The 21,927-nt window shown below is 58.1% G+C and overlaps 1 protein-coding gene across 1 annotated transcript; it reads right to left on the bottom strand.

Moving 5' to 3' along the window:
- Positions 1 to 187: 187 nt before the first annotated feature.
- LOC132023789 (transmembrane protein 132D-like) lies at positions 188 to 11,699 on the bottom strand. The gene is made up of 4 exons (XM_059409929.1): positions 11,490 to 11,699; positions 9,374 to 9,650; positions 6,357 to 6,548; positions 188 to 2,660 (listed from the first exon to the last, which is right to left on the bottom strand). Exons 1-4 carry the CDS (start codon positions 11,651 to 11,653, stop codon positions 1,479 to 1,481), a joined length of 1,815 nt encoding a protein of 604 aa, XP_059265912.1. The 5' UTR covers positions 11,654 to 11,699; the 3' UTR covers positions 188 to 1,478.
- Between the last annotated feature and the right edge of the window lie 10,228 nt (positions 11,700 to 21,927).

Raw genomic sequence — 21,927 nt, 5'->3', positions numbered from 1 at the left:
GAGAGAAACAGGGTCAGGGAGACAGAGAGAAGGGACACACAGTGGAGGAGAGACACGGAGAAGAGCACTGCAGAGCGGAGACAGGAAATGGCAGAGGGGAGAGCCGTCCTCACCCCCCCCCCCCCCGCCCCCCCCCCCCCCCGCCCCCCTGCTTCTCCGGGGGCCTTCTTGCCAGGGGTCCCGCCGCCCTGCCCGGCCTTGGCAGGAGCTCGAGCTGGGGCAAGAATGCGTCAGCTCTTCATCTCTCCCTCATCTGCCTCCTACTGGCTTCCCATCTGTCCAGAGGGGTTGGGGAGACATTGAGAGTCATTCTGATTTTAAGCAATGACGTAAAAGCTCTCCGGACAGACTAGGGCCTCCCTCTCCGCTGCAAGCATGGGCACCTCGGTCCCTCCATCAGTCCAAGCCTCCTGCCCAGCCCCCCTGTGGCACAGTGGGACCCCGGCTCTCCCAGGCCACACACTCCATCTTCTTCCACATCTATTTCTGCCACTGTGGATGGGGCACCCGGTGTGGCCATCCATGGGGCCATCACAAAATGGTTGCCCCACCTTTCCTGAGGGGCCAGGGCGATGAGTGTCCCCGGGTGTTGAATTCACCATGAGAACCGTGAATCCTCAAGCCTCTCCAGGGAAAGGACACGAGTGACGTTTGCCTGGCGGGGCCACGGCAGAGTGTCACTTGGACCTGATGCACCAGCCACGGGGGATGCTGGACAGGCCCCCGTGCCCGCACATGAGCGACGGCTCTTCGACAGCTGCTGGGGCACAGCAGTGTACATTTGAAGACGGTGAACTTTCCCGGAAAAGCCTGGTTCCTTGAACGGGCTGACATTCTGTGCCCTGTATCCCTAGTTTACCAGTAAAGGGAAGCCCCGAGTGCCCCAGAGGGCTTGCTCCTTTGTTCTCGGCATCTCGTGACAAAGATATCTGAGGCCCATTTGCCCACGTGCGGCCCTTCTGTCCCTGCGGCAGCACGCGGTCCCGCTCACGGAGGGACGCGCACCCCGGCTCGAGGAACTCGCTGTCCCCACCGTCCATCCACTCGCACCCCACCCGAGTCTCAGGCGTCTTCTGGGCTCTGCAGGAGTGAGTTCTGGACTCCCTTGGGTTTCACCATACCCAAGGGCTTTGGTTCAAGAGAAAAAAGGGTGATGGACGGGGGGCGGGGGAGGGCCGTTCTTTCCTGGGACCTCTCAGATGCTCGGTGGCGCAGAACTCATTTTTCTTCCAAGTTTTACAAATCTCGCCAGGCACGATCCGTCTCAGCACCAGCCCAGACGCTGGGTGCCGGAATGGGTGCCCCGATCCCGACGTGGCGCCACCCAGCCAAGCCGGCGACCTTTGCCGGGGCTCTGCCGATGGGGGCGATCTTATCTTGTCCTGTCACGTCACTCCTTTCCCAGGGGTGCCCTGGCCACACATCCCCAAATTTAAAGGCTGAGAGTGAGTGAGAGCCCGCGTCCGTGAGGGTCTGGCTTACACGTGCTCACGTAACCCTTCCACGTAGCCGTGCGGCGGTCTGCTCTCCCCGGGGTCCAGATCCTGGCAGACCCAGCGCATGTCCTCACCGCCGGCCGCTATGGAGTTCACGGTGGGGCAGCCATCGTCCGAGGGGATGGTGGTGAAGGTGGTAAATTTCACTCTTTTCCTCTTTGAGGTAGGGGACGCCGGGGGCTCGCCTCTCTGATCCCTCTCGTCTGTGACGCCGGGGCCCGGACACTTGAGCAGCTGCCCGTTGCTGCTCTTCTGGGAGTCTGTGCTGAGCAGATACTTACTCTCTTCGAAATCCACGGCCCTGTCGATGGCAGTGATCTGCTCGTCTTGGCAGGACGCAAAGTTGATGTGGTTCTCCAGCAGTTCGGAGCGGTGGCTCAGGCCGACCCAGTCGTGCGAGTGACTCAGACCTTCCTGCTCCTCGAACGGAACCTGTTTGTGCCTGTACTTCAGCGCAAAGGCCACGCAGTTGACGAGGAAGACCAGAATGGCCAGGCAGAAGACCCCCAGCAGAGCGTACATGCCGATCTCCAAGTCGGTCAACCCTTTGGAGGCCTGCGCGAGGCCGTTCTCGTCTGACTCGGCGTTGCTTCTGGGCGGGTCGCCCGGGGTCGGGAAGCTGCTGAGCTCGACGGGGATGGTCTGCAGATGGCTGTCATCATCTAAAAGGCTTCCTTGACTGCTCTTCCTCTGAAAGGTTGACCTCTCCGTCGTGGACCCCCTCCCTTCCATGAGGCCCATGGAGGAACTGCTGTGGTACCTTCCTCCGTTACTCCCCCACTCTTGCAAGGGTTTTTTGGGTCTTCTGTCACTGACGTTATTTTCTAGGTGAACTCCAGCCCCAGAGTGTCCGCTGTCACTGGTGTTGGGGTTCGCATCGTTTTGGCCAAACTTAACTTTGACGTTGGCTGTTCCCACGGCCAGCACGCTCTTACGTTTGGATTTCTGGCACGATTCACTGATGACCATTTCGACCTTCACCAGGGCCCCCTGCCCTTCGGTTTCAGCAGCGATGATGGGCCACTTGAATTTGGGGTCTTGGTGGATGGAGACCACCTTCTCATCCAGGGAGGTGGTCATCAAGGAGAAGTCTTTGCCGTCGTAGATGTCTAAGGGGGTGATGGAACCATCGCTGAACTGGACCCAGCAACTGATGGCCGCTTCCTGTTGAATAAAATAAGTCAGTAAGCACGGGCCCCACAGCTCACGGAAGACCACGGCTTTGCACGGCAGACATTCAGTGGCAGAAATAACACAAGAACAAAGGAATGCCTTTTAAGCAGGCAGAAATGAGATCAGATGCATGAGGGTCATGGAAGACATTCACTGCTTTGTGGAGGTGGGAAACCAGACCACAACCATGGCCTTGACGTGAGAATGAAGGGAGCCCGGGCTAAACGCCCCATAAGAAGATCTGCTTTTCTTCCCCAAGGAATTGAAAGAAAGACAGGTTTTTTTTGTTGTTGTTGTTTGTTTGTTTGTTTGTTTTTGTTAATGGATGCTCCGGTCTGTTTCTTTTTTTTTTCTCTCTTTTTAAAAAATTTTTATTTATATATTTATTTTTAATAAACATATAATGTATTTTTATCCCCAGGGGTACTTATGGTTTGTCTCCCTCCCAATCCCATCTTGTTTCATTTATTCTTCTACCCCCTTAACTCCCTATGTTGCATCACCACTTCCTCATATCAGGGAGATCATATGATAGTTGTCTGTCTCCGATTGACTTATTTCGCTAAGCATGATACGCTCTAGTTCCATCCATGTCATCGTAAATGGCAAGATTTCATTTCTTTTGATGGCTGCAAAGTATTCCACAAACATAGTGATCCGAAGGGGCACGTGCACCCGAATGTTTATAGCAGCAATGTCCACAATAGCCAAACTATGGAAAGAACCTAGATGTCCATCAGCAGATGAATGGATCAAGAAGAAAGCCGGGGTTTTTAAGGGGCACAAGATCCACGTCTATGCCACCATAAATTACATGTCTAAGGGCAGGACTGGCTGGTGGGATCATTTACGACCGACACACATTTCAAGGGAAAATATGACATTATTTCTATGCTGCTTTAATCCCGAGTCTCCGCTCATCCCTCACAACGGAGATGAGGGCCCCTGATCTGGACAGGGACACCCAGAGGTGCCGCAGGTTGGGTGGTGTTGGTCCCGCTGCATCTGGGTCTACGGGTGCAGGTTTGCAAGAGTTTCCAGACGCCGGGTTGACTGGGAGACAGGGAGCTAAACCAGCCAGGGAGACACACACCCTACGTGGACTGTGTCTGCCGGCCTCCTCCCCTCGGTCACACGGGGGAGACAGGGAGACCAAGGTGGCCCATGTCTCAATCTTTCGCCTTCTGGTTTTGTGGCTTAGATCACTCCCTTTGGCACCAGCTGGACCAGGCAGACCGTAATAAAGGAGATACTCCCTGATTGAACGCGAGCCTTGAATTTCAGGGAAGAGGTCGCTGTGCTTGACCTCGAACTGGCGCTTCCTCCCCAAGATTCCGAGGAACTACTCCACCCCAACCCCAGGATAACTAGCCTGGAGAGGCATGTGGCCCCCGCACACCCAGCCATGGCGCCACGGCGCCACGGCGGACTGGACTGGGGACAAGGGGTCACGAGGGAACCTGCAAAGCTGTTCATCTCTGTGGTGCTGGGCCAGTGCGAGTCTCTCTCTGTCCCTCTCAAATGTGAAATCAGACAGATGGGCTCAGAGCCTGAGCTGCAGGACGATGACTGGGGGGTGGAGCCACCTCGGGGCCCCGCAGTGATGAGGGATGAATGAATGTCCGCGTCCAGCATCACTGCAGGACAGGAAAAAGGACTACAGTGGAAGGCAGGCTCAGGGCAGGCAGTGTGAGCGTGGGGAGGCCGTCGACATCCTGCGTCTTCCGAGGTGCCGCAGCTGGGGTCTGCTGGAGCCCCTGGTCCTGGGAGCAGAGCCCGCACATCTCAAGCTTGCTCGAGTACATTTCTCTTTCTGGCAACCAAAGCACCTCTAAGTATGACCGAAGCCACTTCTACCCGGTGTTGCTTGGCGTCTGGAAGTAGGAATGTGACTGCTGGCTTCAGCCCCGCCACGAGATACCCCTAGGGTTAGGGTTAGGGTCAGGCATTGGCTGGACCAGCTGCTAATTGCAGAATGAGGCTGAGAAACAGCCCCAGAGCCCCAGGACGGGACACCGACTCTCCAGCTTCATCCAATCTGCCAGGAAACCGGAGCAGGAGACTCAAAAGCCATTGGATTTCCTGAGACTGAAATGTCAGAGCCAAGTGCACGTGGCGACAAGGGCCATGTGACTCAAGTACGGAGCCAGCCCCGGGCGAGCACGGTAGGCTCTGCATGTCACGAGTGGATCCGCTCCCTGGCCTTCCTCTAACTCCGTCTCACTGCCTCCTTGAGCCCCGGCCAGCGGTCCCCTGATTTTATCATCCCGCGATGACAGAAAGCAGCCCTGGCTTGTTTCCCCTTTGTTATCTGTGCCTTGTATCTTGCCTGGCACCCGGCCCTGAGAACAAGGAGATTTGTCTCCGGCAAGAGTTCGCATCTGTGACTAGAGTCATCCACGTTCAAGGGTTTCATCATCGAAGCCCCTGCCCGCAAAGACCACCGCGAAGGGGCAGAGGAATTCGCTAACACAGGACGTGGAGTGCTGAGGGACAGGGACAGGCTGGGAAGATGCGAGGGCTCTGGGTGCCCTGGGACAAGTCCGGCTCTCCTCAGAGCGTGGTTACAGCCTCGGCGGTGCCAGGGCTGGAAGAGCCGAGGGGACACCTGCCAGGAAGGCTTCCGCCCTGAAGGGAAGCTGCCAGGAAACCCCCGACCGGGGCTGGAGGTTCCAGCAGCCCCGCGGGAGGACGTCCCACTTCGCGAGCCCCAGAGAGCACCAGCGGCTGCAGACCACTGCGTCCTTGCTCAGCGAGGTTCACCACCGCCTCCGTGTTCCCGCTAACCGAGAAGGCTTAACTCTCCTCTAACGAGGAAGGAGCGCACACAGTGTTTGCGAACGTCCTATTCCCAGCAATGTGGGAAACCATCACGTTGACACACAAACACACAGGGCACAGGGTCAGCGTCAGGTACAGAGAAAGGAGACGCAGACCGACGTCCCCACGGGGTCCTTGCCTCTGCCCTGAGCTAAACCGCAAGCCCGGCGAGAGCGGCCCCTCCCATCCCCCATCGCCCCAGACCTGCTGCCCCATTTCCCTGCAGGGACTCGGAGCAGGCTGTGGGCACCTCCCCGGAGGCTCGTCCTCCCCCTGCCGGGGCCGTGGGGGCAGCGGAAGAGCGCGAGACAGCCCCAGCGACTGCCTGAGCGCTCCTGGCACTGGGGCTAATGGGGGTGGAGCCCTCGTCCAGCCCCTCGTCTCCTGGGGCCCGTGATCCTTGATACTGGGAAACCTTTTTCCTTCTTGCGGCTCTAAGGCAGCTCGGAAGCATAAGCCACAGAGCTGCCTGCCTCCCAAACCCCTTCCAGGCTGAGATGCCCCTGACATGGGTCCCACCGTTCTGTGGGACCCCCAGTGAGTGACTCCACCAGACAAATAACCGATCTAACGTGTGGCCTCACCCCACTGCGGGACCTCGCGTGATGTGGGACCCGCTCAGTGAATCGCCCCACCTGACCTGTGACCTGGCCCCACTTGGGACTCTTCCAGATGTCTGACCCTCCTCCGCCAACCGGATATCTGACCCACCTGCTGGGTGACCTCATCTGATGCGTGATCCATTCTCGTGGGTGACTTAGCTGGTGCCTGACCTCATGTGATGCGTGACCCATCTGGTGGGTGACTTAGCTGGTGCCTGACCTCATGTGATGCGTGACCTACTTGAGCCCAGCCCTGCCTCCCTACCTGTCTGGGCCTTTGCAGAAGCTCCTGTGCCGCCGCGGTGGCAAAGATGGCTCTGTTGCTCCCTGGGCTGAGCTGCAGGGAGAGTGACAGCCCTGTCACCAGCTGGACCCCGAGGTCGGTGATGGTCACCTTCTCATCCAGCACAGTGATGGTCTTTTCTGCCAAGATGGCGTCCGACAGAGGCGACAGGATCTGAAAGGCAGAACCGACACGGAAGGAAAAGCTTTCAGCGGCCCCGGCATTTCCCCCTGCGGCACAAGTGATGCTCACAGAGACACACAAATGAGGCAGAGGGAACAGGAACGGGTCTTTCCACTGACGTCTTCTTCCCAAAGATGTATCTCTCTTGTGAAGGTGCGATGTAATTTTAAAGTCACAGCAAGGCAGTGGATGTGGGGGGACGTGACACCCCACGACCCGGCAGGCACCCGCAGTTCTTCAGGGGACGAATTTACGTTGTCCTTCCCCGAGGGCTCGCTCATGAGTCCCGAGCTGCGTGAGCGTTCTCCATGACTTGTGCACGTGCATACTTCATGTAAAATTATTTCCCTTAAATAACTGGTGTAAGAAACTTCACAGCAGCAAGGGGAAATGGTTCTGATGGGCTAGTGACGTATTTACGTGTTTCTGTCTGACATACGTGCACGGCTGACCGGAGGCTGTCGGTCTGCGTGTCACCGGAGTCGCGTCACGACAGCTCACATGCCACACCCGGGGAAACACTGAGCGTTGGGGGATCAGCCTGCACACAGAGCTGGGGGTCCCCACCACCGGTGCCGACATCCCGGAGTCTCATTTCTCCCGCGGACACCTGTGGCGTCCCGGGGAAACCAAGCTAAGGCATTTCGACCCTGCAGAGGAGAGATTCTGCTTCTGTGCAACACTTTGTCCCACTCGCCCCTCACTCAAGTTTGAACACTTGAACCCGCAGCCTCCTCCTGGACACGGCTTCCAGCTTCCTTTACCCCACATACCCGACACGCTTCTCTCCGCGAGGTAGTGCTGGTATTTACAAAGACCTACGTCGGGATGGCGGTTTTCCCAGGTCCCCTGAAATTCGTGTATTGGGCTCCGTGATTCTTTCCAAATACCACCTCGGTCTCTAAGTCAGGTTGGGACAATCGGGACAGCAGGGGGTTACGAGCCCCCGGAAGGAAGCGGACAAGCGAATGCACAGCTCGGGAGGGCTCGGAGGAAAGAAGAGAAGGTCTCAGGACCCGTGGCCCCACCAGGACGGCGTCTGCGTCGGAGGCATGGGGAGCCAGCCCACGCCCCCGACTAGAAGCCCCGACCTGTGTCATGGCCCTGGTGTTTATGCCACCCCGTGTGGGCCAGGCTAATGCTGCTCCTGGTTCCGGTCCCCACGTGGGAGGAATTCAGCTCTTCGGTTTAGATCTTCCAACTGGAAGTTAATGGTGGAGGTTTTGGGGGCAGATACGTTCGGTTTGACGTAAATAAAACTTTATTTTTTAAATACTTCTTTATTTTCCCAAGATTTTATTCATGTGTTCAACACAGAGAGAGAGCACGAGCAGGGGGAGCAGCAGAAGGAAAGAGAGAAGCAGGCTCCCCACTGAGCAGGGAGCCAGATGCGGGGCTTGATCCCAAGACCCTGGGATCATGACCTGAGCCAAAGGGAGATGCCTAAGCAACTAAGCCCTGCAGGAGCCTCAAATAAATAAAACATAATGGAATTAATGGCCACCCTTAAAAAAAAAAAAGAGAGAGAATTTCACACAGAAAGATTTTTTGCTTTTCTGGAGAAATCTGCAACATCTGGCCGTGTTCGATTTGCATCACCTTCAGCCCCTCCTCCCTCGCCACACTCCTCACTGGCCCCTATTGTGTCCCCAGCACTTGGGGCCCAGGTGGGCTTCTGTCTTTCGGCTCACACCCAGGCTGCTTTGCTCGCTGTCACCTTCTCTGGTCTTAGAGATCCCTGGAGCTTGTGACCCCGGGTCACTTCAGACCCGTCTATTTTCCTCCTTGAGTACAATGGTCTCTCTCTCTCTCTCTCTTTTTTTTTTAAGATTTTATTTATTTATTTGACAGACAGAGATCACAAGTAGGCAGAGAGGCATCAGAGAGAGAGAGAGAGAGAGAGAGAGAGAGAGAGAGGAAGAAGCAGGCTCCCCGCTGAGCAGAGAGCCTGATGCGGGGCTCCATCCCAGGACCCCAGGTCATGACCTGAGCCGAAGGCAGAGGCTTTAACCCACTGAGCCACCCAGGCGCCCTACAATGGTCTCTTTTAAATACTAGCCAATTTTCTGGAGTGGATGTGCTCTAAATCTGGCATAATCCAATACTCCCACTGACAAGGCTTCCATGCACCCAGCTGTGGCAGAAACCCCACGGCAAGGCCGGTGGCCCAGTTGGGGGGAGCTGCTGCTGTTTGTTCTCAGACAGGAGGTAGACGACTAAACCCACGGGACCTCCTGGAATGGCGTTTTGGGGGAGTGTTTGTTCCAAAACCTCCTGTTAAATCCTGGTCCTGCCCGAGCCGTCCCTAGCTGCAGCTGCCCCCAAGACTGTGAGGGGCATAATAACTTTGTTCCTCTCCTTGGCTCGTTTCTGAGATCCCCTGTTTTCGCTGGGCCTGGGGTGGGACTTGAGGCTGTGTGGCATCACGGCGGGATGGAACGCTGTGGTACCAGGCGGTGGTCAGTGGGGCGGAGGGCTCAGTGAGAAGCTGCTGGCCGTGCCCCTGCCCACAGCTCCCATGAGGCCGGCTCAGGCCCAGAGCCTTCTCCCCACGACGGTAACACCAGCATGGCAAGGAGACGGACAGCGTACTGGGGTTTCAAACACGACGCATCCAGGAGAACCAAGCAGCATTTGTCGATGCAAGCAACAAGGGAGGAGCTTCGAGACTCTTGTCACAACCTTACAGCCCCGACAGCATCCAGGAGACAATCTGGTTCACTCTAGCAAGACATGTCCTAAGCAATGACGAACAATTCTCTGGGCAGAGAAGAGGCAGACGGATACAGAGGGCCCTTGCCCTGGGGGTTGCTCACCTGAATGGTGGTCATCCCAAGCTCCTGGCCGACGAGGACCTGTCCCCCCTGAAGCTTGGCGATGCGGGGCTCCTCCACCTGCATGAAGTCGCCCACCAGCTCCGTGATGTCCACCTGCCAGTCTGAGCCCAGCAGGTGGGCCAGGTGGCCGCCCCGGTCCGCCGCCTCGGCCACGAACTGCGTCAAGACGCGCACCATGGCGTGCTGGTACTGGAGCGCGCAGCCGCGACCCCCCCGCCTGTCGTCCTCCTCCTCCTCCTCGCTGTCCCGGGCCGGCCTGTCAAATGGTCAGGTCGGGTTAGCAGGTGCTGACTGGGGCCGGCGGCAGGGGCTGCAAAGGTGAGCGGGCGGGGAGCCCAGCCCGGTGGGGTGAGACCCCAAATAACCTGACCACGGGGTGACACCGGTCCTGACAATCGGAAGGGGCTGGTGTGGTCAGCAGAGCTCCCAGGGGCCCCCACCTCCCAGAATGCAGTCAGCAGAATCCCGCCCCCCTCAGAGCGCAAGCCGCACCTAGTAACGTTCCCGCCGCGGAAGACGGTAGCCAAAGTGACAGGGTGTCACTTCCGGGATGCGGCTTTAAGAAAGACCGTGACTCTCCTTGCTTCATAGTCTTTCCTTGGTTCTTCCCTTGCTCGGCCTGAGCAAGCGAGCCGCCACGTCGGGAGCAGCCCCGTGGAGCTAGCCAGAAGCCAGCGCAGCGGCGTCTCACACCGTGAGATCATACGCGTCTGCTTTAAGCCCCTAAGTCTGGGGACCCGTCATTGCATTGTGCAGCTCAGCTGACAGGGCTGTGGGCGACCGTGAAGGCCCCATCAACCAGCACGCGTGGCGGTCGGTATCGAACTCGAGGTAACGGGACAGTAAGCACAGAAAGGACTGGGATACTTTGGCTTGGGGACAGACGTTAGCTGCTCCCTTTGTGTCTGACGCCTTCTGTCCAGCCAGTTCTTCCTGGCACATGGCGGTCTCCATCTGAGCAACAGCCCAGTTCTGTGGCCGGATCTGAGCTGACACGGAGATGGGCCACGATCAGACGAAGCCAGTCCTCTGCTGCATCCTACGGGCTGCCGCCCAGCTCGCAGCCCCAAGAACCACTCCTAACCTCGCCCTGAGACCCTGCAACTAAGGAGAGGGTCCCACCAGCTCAGCCATAGAGACCCTGCAGAAGGGTCTCTAGAGGGTCCATAGAGGGTCACTGCCGAAACTATCTTCCCGCCACGTGTGGGACCCGCAGGCTGCATTCTGGAAGCTGTCCCCTCCCCCTGAGGCAGAGAGACTAATGGGGGTGGAGCTCCAGGGGCAGCCCTCAGAGGAATGCCGGTGCCCTCCCTGCTGAGCAAAGACACCAGGGGTGCTCCCTACTCTAATTCCACGTGCGCTCACTTTTCACTTTCTATAGGTGTCTGCCGTGCTGGTCCTCAGTGTCTCTGAACAAAGAACCTGACCTCTTGCTATTCTCTTGGTACCTGGTGGCCCGTGTGGATAAAGGACACCTTGCCTCCAGCAGACACCTCAGGGTAAAGGACCAGGCACACGGGGGACCGTCTTCTGACCTCATCTCCCCGAGACCAAGCAATCTCTGAACTTCTGGGCTGGGGGCACAGAGGGCTGCCCAGGTCAGCAGAGTCTGCTCTCTGGTCTTTCTAGGGGACCTCTGTCATTCGCGTCATCCCAGAATCAACTGGCCCCTTCGTCCAGTATCGACCCATCGGTTCGGGTGGGGCTGACCTCTTCCAGGTGCTCCGACTCCAGTCAAGGAGTCATGGCAAAGCCTCAGCGGACAGTGTGATCTACGTCCTCGCTACACTGATGGCCTTGGGGACGGACACACAGCCCAAGGGAGGCCAGCGTAACTCTAGGGCCTCTGCTGGAACCAATGGGAAGGAAAGGCTGCACTTTCTGCAAGTCTGGAACTGCAGGAGAAACGCTGGTAGAGGACGAGGCCAGCACACGCAAGGCAGCCCACGAGGCGGGGACAGACTCCGTCCTGAGGGGGCCGATCGCAGCCCCGGGGCCAGTCAGGCCTGAAATTAGCTGCCCTGCAAATATGTGCCTTTAGCAGAAGCATGTTTGCCTCTGGTCTCTGATAGGAAGTCGTGACTAGCACACCCACCTTTTGTTGGAGACGATGGGCACCCTCCAGCCCTTGATCTGGTTGAGCTCAGTGTCCGAGACCTCGATCTGCAGCGGGAGCCGGGGCACCCACACGGTCATCTCCAGGGGGTTGCTCAGGTGCTGGTAGGTGAAGTTCACCACCACGTTCACCTTGCCTTTCATCTCCTTCCCGTTGACGAAGACGTAGTCACATCTGTCAGACACCTGTGAAGAGGAGAGAGGAGAGGCAGGCGGTGAGATCTTCCCATATGCCATTGCTGTGGGAACAGCAGATGCTGTAGGGGTCTGACCGCTCCTCCTAGGACCCCTTCTTCCGCCTGCCCGCAGGTGCCACAGCCAGGCAGCCGAGCTCTCCTGCTGCATGTCCTCCGGCAGATGGCCCTTAGGCGTTGGGAGCCGTGCCCTGAGCCACTGGGTGCTGCATGCTGCCCGCCCACCTTGGCCTGCTGAGCTCTGGTCTGCCTGGAGGAGGGGCACCGTGTGCAGAGCCACCAGCCCGAGAGCCTCCTGCGGGGAGGCGGAGGCTAGTTTCACAGGAACTGCTCAGCTCGGCTCGGTTTCCCTCAACTGTGCGTCCTGCGCTCTTCAGCTCCCGCACGGATTTCTCTGGAGAACTTCCATCTCAGCTGCGGGGGTGGCTGCGACCTATACTCTTCACGGTTCCTTACTGAGCCCCGTGGGATTTCTCCCCGTGAGCCCAGCAGGGCACTGCCCCGCTGGTGTCTCTTCCTTCTGCCCTTCCCACCCTGCCCCACTCCCTCACTCTGCCTCCTGGAGCCCCTCCCTGGTTAAGTCCGTGTCCGGGGCTCTGTGCCCTGGACAGGGAGACACAGGCACGTGTTAGCTCCTGCTGTCCAGTGGGGAGCCCGAGACCAGGCACTCCCCCAGGAAGGGGCAGAGCCACAGCTGGGCACTGGGGCTGCGGCTGTGCCGTCCACATTCTCAACTCCTGCCCCGTACAAGACTGCTCCTCCCTGCTGGCATCTGAGAGAAGAACCAAGTTCAGTGGAAGAACCTCCTCCTCTTGTCTTTGCTTTCCAGCAATCTGGGTGTGTGTGTGTGTGTGTGTGTTCCTTCTCATCTTAAACCAGGCCTGGGTAAGTGTCCTAGGCTAATTCGTGGCCTCTAAGACGTCAGGTCCTGAGTCTTTGGAACCTGTCAGTGTAACCTTTTTCGGTAAAAGGGACTTTGCAGATGTGGTTCAGTTAAGGATGCTGAGATGGGCAGATTATTGGGTGACTGTCCTGGTGGGCCCCCAGGATCACCTGAGCATCCTCACAAGAGGGAAGTGGAAGGAGATTGGCGGCTGTGGCTGAGGAAGGCCACCCAGGAGGGGTGCCACACTGTGGGCTCTGGCAATGCAGGGCAGGATGGAGGCATGTCCAGAGGGTCGAAAAGGCAAGGACAAGCCTCTGCCTCAAGCCTCGGGATGGTGAGCTGCCCAAAATGCTTCTCAGTGCCTCCAGAACACGCATGTGGAGCCCAGGCCTGTGCCGGTGTGCTCGGGCGGCCCTCGGACGAGGACACAAGCCCGAAGTGAGCACAGAGGGAGCACCCGTGTGGTCAGAGAGCCCTGACCACGCGCCCGGACCAGCAGCTGAGCACAGCAGGTGTGGTCTCAGCACACACGAGCACCCAGGAGGAGGGGGTTCTTGTCCTCAGTTCGCAACTGGGCAGTCTGATGCCCCGAGATGTTCGGTAATGCTTCCCAGGGACGCACAGCTGGTAACATGAAACCCAGACTCCCGCCAGGCCATCCCAGCTGCCTCGGCCTGCGGGTGCAGTACCCCTGCCTGAATGGCCTTGCGGGCTGGATTCCTAAAGGATGCACCCCTCCCCCCCGCGCTCGGAGGGCTATGGAGAAAGCAAAGCAGAAATGATCACATAGTTCCCCATCACGAAAAGCACTTCTGACGAAGGCCCCTTTCATCCTCCCGTTAGGCAGCCGGGATGCAAAACACACAAAGAGGAGCCTGGAGGTTCGCGTCTGGCGTCTGGGAACGATCAGCGACTACCCTGGAGAGAAACGTGGACCCAGGCCCACGGATGAGTCAGAGGAGGCTGTCTTCCTGAGTGTCTGCCAGGATGGACAGCCCGATGGAACAACGCAGGCGGCTTGGTCCCCATTGTGGCCTGGCCACTGCGCCCGAAATCTCAGGGCTTTTCTCTTTCAAGTCTTCCAGGAAATCAGGCTGATTGTCGCAGATGAGCTGCCTGGAGGGGGGGAGGGAGGGGGGGCGAAGGGAAGGAGGAGCAGGTGCACGGGGAGGAGGGGAAGGGGGGGAGAGGGAGGGGAGAGGGAAGAGGAGGGAGGGGGTTGGGTTTGGAAGTCGGGTCTTCAGGGCCCGGGGCTGCTTCCTGGATGTGACTCTCGTTGGAGGAGGGGTTCAAGGACAAGAGGGTAGGACAGCATCTCAGGCCCGCCGCCTCGACCCCCTGCCCCGCAGCGGAAGACAGAGCCGGGCGGGTACTGGGGTAGCCGATGAGTACGGAGCTCAGTCTTCATGTTGTGGTATGTTTTGCTTTGCTTTGAGATTCAGTGTGTATTCCTCAGAGTAGTAAGAAGGAGGGGGAGCTAGACACGATGAAAGCAGCAGGGAAGGCAGGACTCCACACCCAAGCAGTGTCCTGTAAGGGGCAGGTGGAGCCACGCCATCCGGGCAGGAACTGCAGTACTCGGGCTGAGGGCAGGGTGCTGCGGTAGACGCATGCACGTGCGTGTGCACATGTCTGTCTGCGTGTGTGGTGTGTGGATGTATGCGAGATGAGCATTGAGTGTGCATGTTCATAGGCATGTGTGCACGCACGTGCACACAGGTGTGTGTGTTCAGGTGTACAGGTGTGCACGGCCATGTGCGTGCACCCATGTGCATGTGTGCGTATACATACGCATGTGTCTGTGTGCACGCACTGTGTATGTGTGCACACGTGTGTGAATGTGCAGGTGCACAGATGTGCACGATTGCACACGTTGTGTGTCTGTGTGTGTGGGTATACATGCGTATGTGTTTGTGCGTGCATGTGTGTATGTATTCATGTGAGTGCATGTGGGCAGTGTGTGCGCAGATGGGTGCGCGTGCAGGTATACACGTGCGTGTGTTTGTGTGTGTGCCTGTGCACACATGCATGTGCGTGTGTGTGCAAGCACATAATGTTCATGGCGAGTAATAAGAGCACCAGCTGTCTGACGGGAGGGTCTGTGGATCTCCACCCCTACACTTCTCCGGGTTTCCGTGCACGGCCAGAATCTGCACGTGGCAGGGGGCACAACGTCTTGCCAGCAGCATCTGGCCCTAGTTTGGGCGCACAGTGGGACTGTGCTTCTAGCTCACATGTTGTTAGGGACGGAAACCTCCTGACAAGAAGTTGGGAGCAGGAGCTGCGTGCCACCTCCCCGTGGGGACATTTAATTTCCCAAGAAGGACCTTCCCAGGCTTCCCGTCCCTAAGCATGGTGCCAGCACTGCTGGCGGTGGTGACCCCAGCCAGGAGCCCAGCAGGCCACGCCGCTGAGCTCAGAGCCCCCCGCAAAGCTGCGGGGACAGGCATCAGGCAAGCAGAACTGTCTCATTTGAAGTTGCTGATTATGGGTTACGTTCCTTCACGTTAGCCAAGCTATCCCACCCAGCCACACGCAGAGACATGTCCTGAGGACTGCATTAGTAGCGAAGGAATGCACCAAATTCACAGGTTCCGTGGGCTGCGGCAGGGTGAGTAAGACACATGAAGGCAGATGAAATAATGAGAGGGGTGCTGGGAAGATCCTAATTCCTGGAAACACAAAATGAGCCAGGAATGCAACTGGGGTCTGCCCTGGGGGCCAGAGGTCTTGGTTATAAATAAGCATCTTTCCAGGATGCCCAACTTCGGGGACCCCTTCCCCCAGCACTGCCTTGTGCTAATGGCTTTCTAATGATGGAAACAGTGTGCAAAGGAAGTAAGCGAAAACCAGGGAAGAATGACCCGTGGCTTTGCAAGGCTGCACCTTGGAGGAAGCTTTGGGGAGGTTGGTGGGGATCGGAGGAGAGAATGAGAGCCCACCCAGGAAGGACTCTGGCAGTGAATGAAAGGGGGTGTCCTGAGTCTCTGTGCTGGGGAGTTGGGGGCATAACACCTGCCTGGGGGTCCTGACGCTCACAATTGCATGGTTTGGGGACCCAGAAACGCCAGGTCCTGTTTGTTGTCATTCTCACAGGGGAGCAGACCTCAGCCTGGGGGTCTCTGCCTATGACTCAGCTCGGGCTGCGAGTCGGGGGGCTGCTGCCCTGCTGGCCCGCCCCATCCTTCACTGATTCTGAGTGTGCTCCAGCCTGTCTGGGGGAAGCAAAAAAGGGGTGTGTGCGCGAAAATACCCAGAAAGGGGGGGGGGGGGGGGGAGACTCACATGGCAGATGTCATTCACTTAAAGGTTTTGAGATGAGATTATCTTGGATTTGGGGGCAGGCCACAAATGGCATCAGCATCCTTGTAAGGGAGACACAGAGGGAAACCTGAGAGAGGAGGAGGCCACGTGTAGGTGAAGCCAATGACGTGGCAGGGTCACGGCCACTCGGGAAGGAGGGCCGGCTGCCAGCATCCCCCACCAAGAGGCAGGAGCAGAACTCCCAGGGGCCCCCAAGGGGGCATCATTTTGACTTCTGGCCTCCAGAATTGTAAGGAAAGTATTCCTGTTGCATTAAGATAGCAAACTCATGGTCCTTTGTCACAGTGGTCACTGGAGACCAGTCCCCCCGGCCCCGGGGCATGGCTCTCCCTTCCTGTCCCCTACTCACAGGCCTTCCCCTGCTTGGCTCCACGCAACCTGACCGAAGGCTGGGTTCACTCTGAGTTGGGAAGACCCCTGTCGGGTCCTCCCCATAGCCCACCTGGGTCCTCCGGCATCCTGCAGTCCCTGCAATAACCAGATGGGCAGGACTTGTCCCGTCTCCAGGCTCCCAGCTTCCCCGCCCTCTCCCTGACTGTTGCCCGATGAATGGACACACCGATCAGTCCAGGTGAGCTGACAAGACCTGCCCGTTCCTTCCGAACGACGCTACACGGTGCTGAAGGTGGGAGGGAACGATCTGGGGGGACTCGCCCCTCTTTCAGACTCTGCTTCCAGGCAGCCGCCCTGTGCCATGGTGAGGATACCGTCCAAACACTGGCCCTGCTGTGCACAATCCCTCACTTGAGTCAATTTAATGCCATCTCTCTTTTCTGTTCAAATGCTGTAAGAATTCAAATCTTATTTAAATATCACCGACATTCATGGTAAAATGTATGTTTTTCTGATGTTTTCTCTTTCCTCCCCCCCCCCCCCCCACCCAAGAGCTGGAGGTAAGGATATTAGAATTCTACCCCTCCACCCAGATTTGGTAAAAGTAAGCAGCCTATCAGGATATTTGCACCCAGTTCTCAAGGGAGGTGTTACCTGTTTGAGATTAGTCTTTATCCTGGACAAAAACCACACCATTAATAATAGTGATAGCAACAGGCGCAGGGTCTAATATTTGCTGAGTGTTTGTTATGTGCAAGGCAACTATGCTAAGCATCTCACACCTAATTCCACATAAACTTCCACATATGTCTGTTGGGTAGGTACTGCTGTCTCATGTTCCAGAGCAGAAACTGAGGCACACCCTCCCATGGCCATGCGGGACATGTTTCACTGGGCTAATGGATCAGAAGATAAATTGGCTTACCAGGCTAGGCTAATTTATCGGGAGGCAACTGGCATCCGTTAACGCGAAGTAGGCAGGCTTCCACCAAGGGACACGCAAGTTTTCAGTGAACACACGGAGGACAGAGAGCTGCAGCGGTGTGCAAAGGGAGCGAGCAGCCTGCAATCGGATGGCCCGGACAGGGGCTCACCTGTGTGTCCCCTCATTTCCCTCTGTGGAAGCCATGGCTCCCAGGGCGTCAGGTTGGGACTCATTTTTGCAAACAGGGCCTTGAAGAAGTCATAAGATGTGGCCTTTTGTCAGGAGCAGGACACGCAGAGGCCTGGGGTGCTCGTAAGAAGGGGGGGGGCACATGTGGACAAAGGGAGGAGGCAGCCATCCCCAAGGACGGCAGCCTCAGGAGAAAGGCGGCCCCCCGACCTTACACTTCTTGCCCCAGAACTGTAGGAACATCAACATCTGCTATGTAAGCTCCTGGCTGGGGTATCTCCTTATGCAGCCCGAGCCGAACCCTAAAGCCTGTTTTCCCACTGCGGGAGGAGATGGTCTGTGGGCAGGGGGCCCCCAGCACTCAATGGGGCTTCACATGGCAGCGGTGAGCGTGGGTGCCCAGGACTGCTCTGCCGCTCCTGCCCAAGGCTTACATGCAAGGACTTGACTCATCCCCGGTGGTCACCTCGCAAAGCGGAGTTCCCACAAGGCCCACCGTGCAGAACAGGAAACTCAGGCATGGGGTGACCGGTTTGGGTTTGCATGGCTGGAAAGCACTGGGATTCGCACCCAGGCCATGTTGGCCCTCTTCTCCTGGCACCACACCGTGTGACTGCAGAGCTCTCTAGGGAGCAGACCCCGAGACAGAAGGTCAACCAGGCAGCAGCTTCTGTGGACGGAGCAGGAAGGGGCACAGAACGGGCGGGGGGCTCTCCAGTCCAGCGCAAATCTGGCGAAACCCCTCCCAGCTACAGCAAGGGGCCCGGGGGCCAAGGCTGGCTGCCCACGAGAGAAACCACATGTGGGTGCCAGTAGCCAGGGCCTCATGCCTCCGTCTTTATCATCTGTCAGCCGCCAGAGGAACAGCACGGCTCAGCTCAGAACCGAGGCACCCAGGGAGCTCAGCTACCCACGCTCCTCAGCAGAACAGAGAGCCCCTTCCGGAGAAGCACCCGAGGGGCACCCCTCCCAGCCCACGTGGGCTACTTGTTTATGTCACCACACACGGGTTTTCTGGCATCTTTGGAATCATCTGTGTGCAACAGCCTAATTTTCCTTCTAAAACACTAAATTTAAGTTCCCAGGAGGCTCTGTTATTTTAAAACCAAAACCAGACCTTTTGCACGAGCCCAGTTTCCCACTTGTAGCGTCCCCCTGGTCAGAAGGAAGAAGGCACTCAGGGAAGGCTCTTTTGTCTTTGTTCTCAGCACGACTCCACACGGGGCCGGTGCCGTGGGTCACAGTGGCCTCCCGGCCCGTGCCCAAGTGGGCGTCCAGAGCCGCGCACAGAGACTCACGCGCATCTCCCTCTGGGGCTCCTGGAGAAAAAACTCCCCGTTCCGTGCAGATGTACACGAACAAAAATACAGACACAAGGGGGAAAACCGGAATCCTTGGGGAAAGCATCTCCGGGACTGACTTCCGTTCTGCCACCAGCACTCAGCTTTTCCTTGAAATACCTTCTAACGGTCCTCGGAAGCACGCAGCCCCCTCTGGAAACTACCAGATGTGCGTCTCGCTCTTTTCCTTCCCTTGTGGATGGCATGATGGTCTTGACCCTGAAGGCACAGTCAAGGTCAGGAGGAAGTGGACGTGTGCTTCCTTTTGGACCTGAGTGTCTGTGTTCCCTTTGCAGTCCGTGGAGCTCCTGCAGGGACAGAGCCCAGGGGTATGGAGCTCGTGTCCCCCACACTCCAAGCAGCAGCTCCGGAGCCCAGCTTGAGAGTTCCAACACGGGACACGGGAGACACAGGGCCTCAAGAGTCGGGGAGGGCCGGTACTGTCCTGGCGCTCCAACCGGGGCTAGGCTCTTTGGGGCGACCCTGCAAAGCAGAGGTCTGATGTGTCCCCTGCACCTTTCTGGGCTCTGCCTCCCAGGATTTTCTCACTTCCTTCCGGGACCTGCGGGCATCACCCCAGTGCCCTCACCTGCTGTGGGGCAGCGGCTGGTCTGTGCAGTTTCTACGCCACACTCTCGGAAGCCGCTGGGTTAAAGCTGTTCCGAACAAGGGTTCCGCCACCCAGGGCCCCCTCCTCAGAACTCTGGGTCTCACGCCCAACGGTAACCCCTCACATTCAGAGGGACCCGTGACAGCAGAGCAGTGACCTGTGCAAGGGGACATTGTCTCTGTGTTTGTAATTCTGGGGCCGTCTTGTTCTTGCAGGTCCGGGCGGGGAGTCGGGGGATGGCTGCTGTATTACGCTGCCTCGGTGGCACCCCCTGGGTCTCTGCTCCCCCTTTCAGCAGGGGCTTCGCAACTTTGTATCTAGTTACAATCCCCCCTATTCCATTCTCTCTGGTCCAATGACAGACGCACCTGCCTCCCAGCTGTGCCCTCAGTGATATGGCGCAGGAAGGAGGCAGCCGCCTTTGCCGGGGGCAGTGTGACTTCTAGGTCCTTCGCGAAGATGTCTGCAGGGTGGGGAGGTGGCCGAGCATCCCCGGAGACGGATCCGGCTTCCATTCCTCGTGTCCTCCTACCCAGTCCTGACACTGCCCAACTCCAGGGGTGACATGGGTCCGATACAGCAGAAGTGACATGTGTCACTTCCGAGGGGGGCACAAAGAGCCAGCGCGCATTCTCTGTGATCTTTCCTCCTGCCTGGGAGCCCCGAGATGCAGGTGCCGAGATGCTGGGCCATTTCTGCTTCTGCGGAGGATGCCCTGCGGGGCACCCACCGGTATCTGAGAACAGGGGGTGTGGGCTGAGGCTCTACCCGGCCTCGCGGAGCCCACCCTGCCTAGCTGGTGTGGTGGGGAAGACCTGTCTCCGATCCACAGCATCCTCCAGGCCTGGAACGGTGCCCAGGGTCCAGTGGATATGCCCTAACACACGGATGAACGAACGGAGGTGAGACCCACTTTGCAACGGGTCCTGATGTGGACTCCAGTGTGGCACCAAATTCACTAAGCCCGCGGGTTCAAGCTGGTCGCTCATGGCACCTGCATTGTTTGACGAATATTCCGCAAGGCTCCTTTTAACATCCTGAAAGGGACTCACAGGTAATAGAACTCACCTACAAGATGCTTTATTAACATTACTGTCCCTGACTGGGTATACAGTGCTCATAAATTTATAAGGGAGTGATGCCCATTACGAAGGGCAGCTTCTTCAGCACGACTCACCAGGAAACGTCTCGAAGCTCCCTCACCCGGCACTTGGAGGCAACCAACACGTAGACCACCCTGCCCGCCCCCCTCCCCCACAAAGGCCTCGGGTCCCGGGACAAGGGCACAGACAGGCGGCCGCAGCGGCTCGGCGCCGTGCCCATGAGGAGACCTCCCAGGTGGGCGACAGCTCCTGGTAAAGTAACCCACAAACCCAAGCATTCCTTCGAATTACCCTGCGTTGGCTCCGGAGAAATTCGGTGTGCTGTGTATTCAGCTGTGGTCCAGATAATAGGGGCACCTGTTCCCCCTAGAGGGACATGTAAATGTGAGGGACGCGGGACACGTTTTTACAGCGTGAGACTGTTGGGGAGGCCACACTGATGGACATTAGCGCCTCTGACTTTTGCTCACGAAACGCACAAGAACAATGCAACGTTCCCACCTTTTGGCCGACCCGCCCCCCCCCAGGCCCCCGTGGCAGGCTCGTCCCTGTGGCCATCTGTGATTCTAGAATGGACATTTTATCCTTAGACCTGGCCCTGCTGGGTCCTCGGAGGGCACTCAGTGGCCCCAGTGCATGAGCTTCCGTTGCGCAGGTGCCAGTGTTCGGAGGAGAATCACGGGCTTGCTGTCGGCATGCGGGCAGACGAGCCAACAAGGGTGAGGTGTCTTCACTAGGACCAGGGTGTGCCTGGGCAGCCCTTCTGCTTCGTGGCAGAGGAAGGAAGCAGCAGCAGCTTCTGGGAGCAGCAGGGACAACACACATTTATCTTCCACGCCGCGAGAATGAGCCTTCCTGTTAATGGCTCTCCTCGCCTCATCAGTCCCTCTCCCGACCCGCTGTCGGCGCGCCTGTGGTCAGCATACAGCAGCCGCCATCAAGAGGCTCGCCTGCCCTCCTCTGGGCCGGCCCCTCCGCCCGCCACAGGAAGTAGCCGGGGCCGGGGTCTGGGCAGGATGTCCTGCTGGTAGAGGACGCCCCAGGCTTGAGCCTGACCGCCGCTGAAGATACTCCGAAAGGAGAGGGCATCCTCCCTCCTGGCAGAGGCGTCTGTGCGAATGGCGCCCTTCCGCCAGAGTCCTGCAGTGCACAACCTGTCCAACCACACAGGGCGACTCTGGAAGACAGCGCTTGACTCTGTAGCATGGAAAACACACTAAATCATCCCATCACCATTCCCGTTGCCAAAGACATCATGGGCTCTTCTCGCTAGTTGCGTCCCCGGCACTGAGCCTTCCCTCCCAGGCTGAGTGTGCTGGGTGTCACCTCTGCCAGCCCTTCCGGGACTTCTGTCTCAGGCTTTCCCAGTCAGGGTTTACTGGCGAGTGGGACGGCCAGCTCTCACTCGTGAGACCATCTGCTCACCTGCTCCGGCCTCCCTCCTACGGAGCTCCCCTCGGCAAGTCGCCGAACAGGAGGGCTCCCTTCCATGCCTGTGCCATTCTCCCCACTTG

This window comes from Mustela nigripes, chromosome 8, assembly GCF_022355385.1.
Source record: "Mustela nigripes isolate SB6536 chromosome 8, MUSNIG.SB6536, whole genome shotgun sequence".
In the NCBI taxonomy this organism is placed as follows: domain Eukaryota; kingdom Metazoa; phylum Chordata; class Mammalia; order Carnivora; family Mustelidae; genus Mustela; species Mustela nigripes.
This window is presented reverse-complemented; position numbering and strand designations above follow the sequence as displayed.